Below are 3,424 nucleotides of genomic sequence, written 5' to 3' on the forward strand. Positions count from 1 at the left end.
TGCCACCCCTTCAGTACTTGGAGACGTCACAGAGGACCCCCAGTCTAGGCCCCGTGGCTTCCGGAGGCCTTAGGGGACCAGGTCAGCCACTCAGCTGTTTGGTCCTGGCCGCAGCAGAGGCTGCACGGCCAGGTGCTCCGCAGCGGGAGGGGAGCCTTTCCCGCAGGGTGTGGTTCTTGCTAGCGCAAGGCAAACTTTGAGAAGGAAACGAACGGAGCTAGCGAACTGTGCCAGCAGGCCGCTTGTTTTCTTTCAAGAAGATACCTCTTTCTGCCAAGCCTCTTGAAGCTTGGCCGTCTTCCCACCAGGCCGGTTGGGGGACCCTGTAGAGGCTCATGCCCGGAGATACGGTGTGAGGTGATGTCAGGAGAATGGCACTCATAAACAGAAAGTGCATCTGCGACCTTTGCTCCTGTGGCAAGCATCATTGCCCACATCCCGCCACCAAGATTTATGAGAAGACAGAGAAACCATGTTTTTTCTCCGAATACACCGAGAAGTATCCTACCTATCAATCTTACATGCCCCGAGAGTCCTTCAAACCTAAGGTGGAGTACCAGAAAGGAACTATACCAATGGAAGACCTGTCTACAACAAAGAGAGACTTTGGGGGTCACAACATCGTATCGGTGAAACACCATAGTCCCGAAAAGTTCACTCCCAGCCAAGATGAAATGGATTTCCTCACAACGTATAACCAACACTACAACTACCATCCTGACAGTCGAGTGAGCCCCATCAAACCTCGAGACAACAGACAGCCATGTACCGACAAAATGGAGAGTGTGCCTACGTACAAAGCGCATTATTTACCTTGGAACCAGCAAAGGAGACCTCCATTTCGTCCACAGGAAGCATACCGTCCTTCGTCCTGTAGGTTCGATCATAGAACCACACACCAGGACGATTACCCCATAAAAGATCTGGTGGATACGGTGAATTACAAACCCCCAAATGTGCCAAAGCTCTGTAATGTTCCCCTGGAGAATATGACAAGCTACAAATCGACCTATGTGGCCCATCCTTTGGAGAAACGGTATGTGTACGAGGCGGAGAAGTATAAACCATGTGAAATCCCTTTTGACGGCCTTACCACCCACAAAGATTCTTACAAGGGTTTTATGGGGGAGCCTGCGAAGAGCTGGAAACCTGTGTCCAAGCACTCTGGGCTAGACATACCTTTTCCAACCAGCACCGAATTTCGAGATAAATTCCAAGCTTGGCCAACACAGCAAATAGTCCCCAAAGAGCCTATCCCTTATATCCCACCTGAAGGGAAGATGGATCTTCTGACAACTTCGCAAGTTGACTTCAAGTGCACTAATGGTATTCCTGCCCAGCCCTGCCTGCCAGTCTACCACATAAAGAAGAGCGACCGCTTTGAAGGGTCCACCACCACCAAAGAGGATTACAAACAGTGGGCCAACGTCCTCAGAGAGCCACTCAAACCTCCTCCTCAGCTGAAATTCTCTGATGAGCCTATGGATTACATGACCACCAATCGCGCCCACTATGTGGCCCATACACCTATCAATACCAAAAGCTGCAAGCCTTCCTGGTCCGGCCCTCGTGTAAACATCCCGGTAGAAGGCCAGACCACCTATTCTACCAGTTTTACTCCGAAGGAAATTCAAAGGTGCCCAGCTTCATATTCTGAACCCCCTGGCTACATCTTTGAGGAGGTGGATGCTGTCGGGCATAGAATTTACAGGCCTGCTTCTCAACAGAGCAACCATCGTGGCTTTGGTGATGCGGAATGCCCTAACCAGAGAGAGATGGCAGTCCCAGCCTGCCATTGAGAAATGGTTGTTTAGCAATTGAATTTGCACAGTTTATTAAAAGCAAACAACTGAGGATTATTAATTGGACACAAAAGAATTCCCCAAAATGAAAACAACAATGTAAACAAGACAACAAACTTTATTATCAACTTCAGGATATTTGAAAGAAATAAGAATCACCTAAAAAAATAGCATGGAATTACCAGCTGATTGATTCCTCTTAATCCTTCCTGTATTGTACCTCCCTAGCCCCACCAATGCCCCTTGCTTTGTGCTTATGAAATCAAAGCTGGTCTTAAGAAAATATTTCTCTGATCTAGGTGTATTTTGTTAATGTGATCATTTGAAAAGCTTGAAGTGTCAATAATAAAATTTATGCTGGGGAAAAAGTAAAATGGTGTGATGATTCATTTTTGTTTTTTAATTCTTTAAATTTTTTCATAGTGTGTGGATTAAAACCAGACATTGATACATTCTACGCAAATACTTGACTACCGAGTTATACCCTAAGCCCTTTAATTCCTTCTTAGGCTGAGCAGATTTCTGGTACTTACATAGTGAAATTATCCAACTTAAAATGTATCTTAGTATTTGTATTACTGCAAGAAATATGCTCACCTTCGTTTCTAGGCGAACTACACAAGTACTGCTTTGGTTTGGAATACTGAGAATGTATAGATGTTTTTGTATTCCTTACTGAAAATAGAGAAAAAAAACTCATAAAATATGCATAAAAGTAATGCCTAGCCCACTAATACATTAGCTTTGGTGTAGATAAATTAGCAAAAAGTAAAAATTACTAAGCTGTATGTGGTAAAATTTTTAAATTTCATTTGTATATTTTATTTACTTATTCATGTTTCTCTTTCTTTACAGGGTCTTTGTGTATATATCATGGCTTCCAGTTGTGTTTTTATGGGATTACTGGGTGTGTAAACTAGTGGAGTTAATATTTATTTCTTATGTTTTTCTTGGGTTATTTCCTTTTCTTTTGTCCTATTCCAAAGTGTTAGATTTGCTGTATTATATTTTTATTCCTTAGAAGACTGTTTGTTTTCTAATGAGAAACAGAAGGGATTGATCTGGATGGGGGGGTAGTGGTAGAAAGGAACTTGGAATAAAGGGAGGAGAAAACATAAACCTAAAAAACTTAGAAAAACTTTTATTTTTCTATAATCTCCCAAACATATTCTTTTTTCATTTCCCTGTTCGTTGCTCATTTTCACATTTTTAATAGTGCAATACTGTTACGCCATTGTGCTTGTATGATCGCTTTCTACTTTAAACTTAAAAGTAGCTATTACTTCGTGAACAGGGTAGAAGAAATGCAGGCAGAAGACCAGAGCAACAGCTGGCACAAAGGAAAACTGCGATTTTGCAAAGAAGTCGGTTGGGAGAGCAGACTCCAGACTTTCTGGCACCAGTCTTCTTTGTCCTTCCATTCCCGGGACCGGCGTCAGGGTCTTTGCCTCAGGGTTCAGTCTCCCAGCCTCTGGCCCCACCCCTCAGCTCCTGGCCCCGCCCACAGACGCAGGCCCCGCCTCCGCGCCGGGTCCTGTTCTACCACTCCAGGCCCCGCCCCGCCGACTCAGGCCCCGCCCCGTCGCCCCACTGCTCAGGCCTCGCCTCTCCGCTTCGGCCCC

General features: G+C 44.9%; 1 protein-coding gene across 1 annotated transcript; it reads left to right on the forward strand.

Annotated features, from left to right (window-relative positions):
• The first annotated feature begins 371 nt into the window (after positions 1-371).
• Positions 372-1,799, forward strand: LOC101998155 (stabilizer of axonemal microtubules 1-like). The gene has a single exon (XM_005358837.1). It carries the CDS (start codon positions 372-374, stop codon positions 1,797-1,799), a length of 1,428 nt encoding a protein of 475 aa, XP_005358894.1.
• The last annotated feature ends 1,625 nt before the right edge of the window (positions 1,800-3,424 follow it).

This window comes from Microtus ochrogaster, chromosome X (assembly GCF_000317375.1).
Source record: "Microtus ochrogaster isolate Prairie Vole_2 chromosome X, MicOch1.0, whole genome shotgun sequence".
In the NCBI taxonomy this organism is placed as follows: Eukaryota; Metazoa; Chordata; class Mammalia; order Rodentia; family Cricetidae; genus Microtus; species Microtus ochrogaster.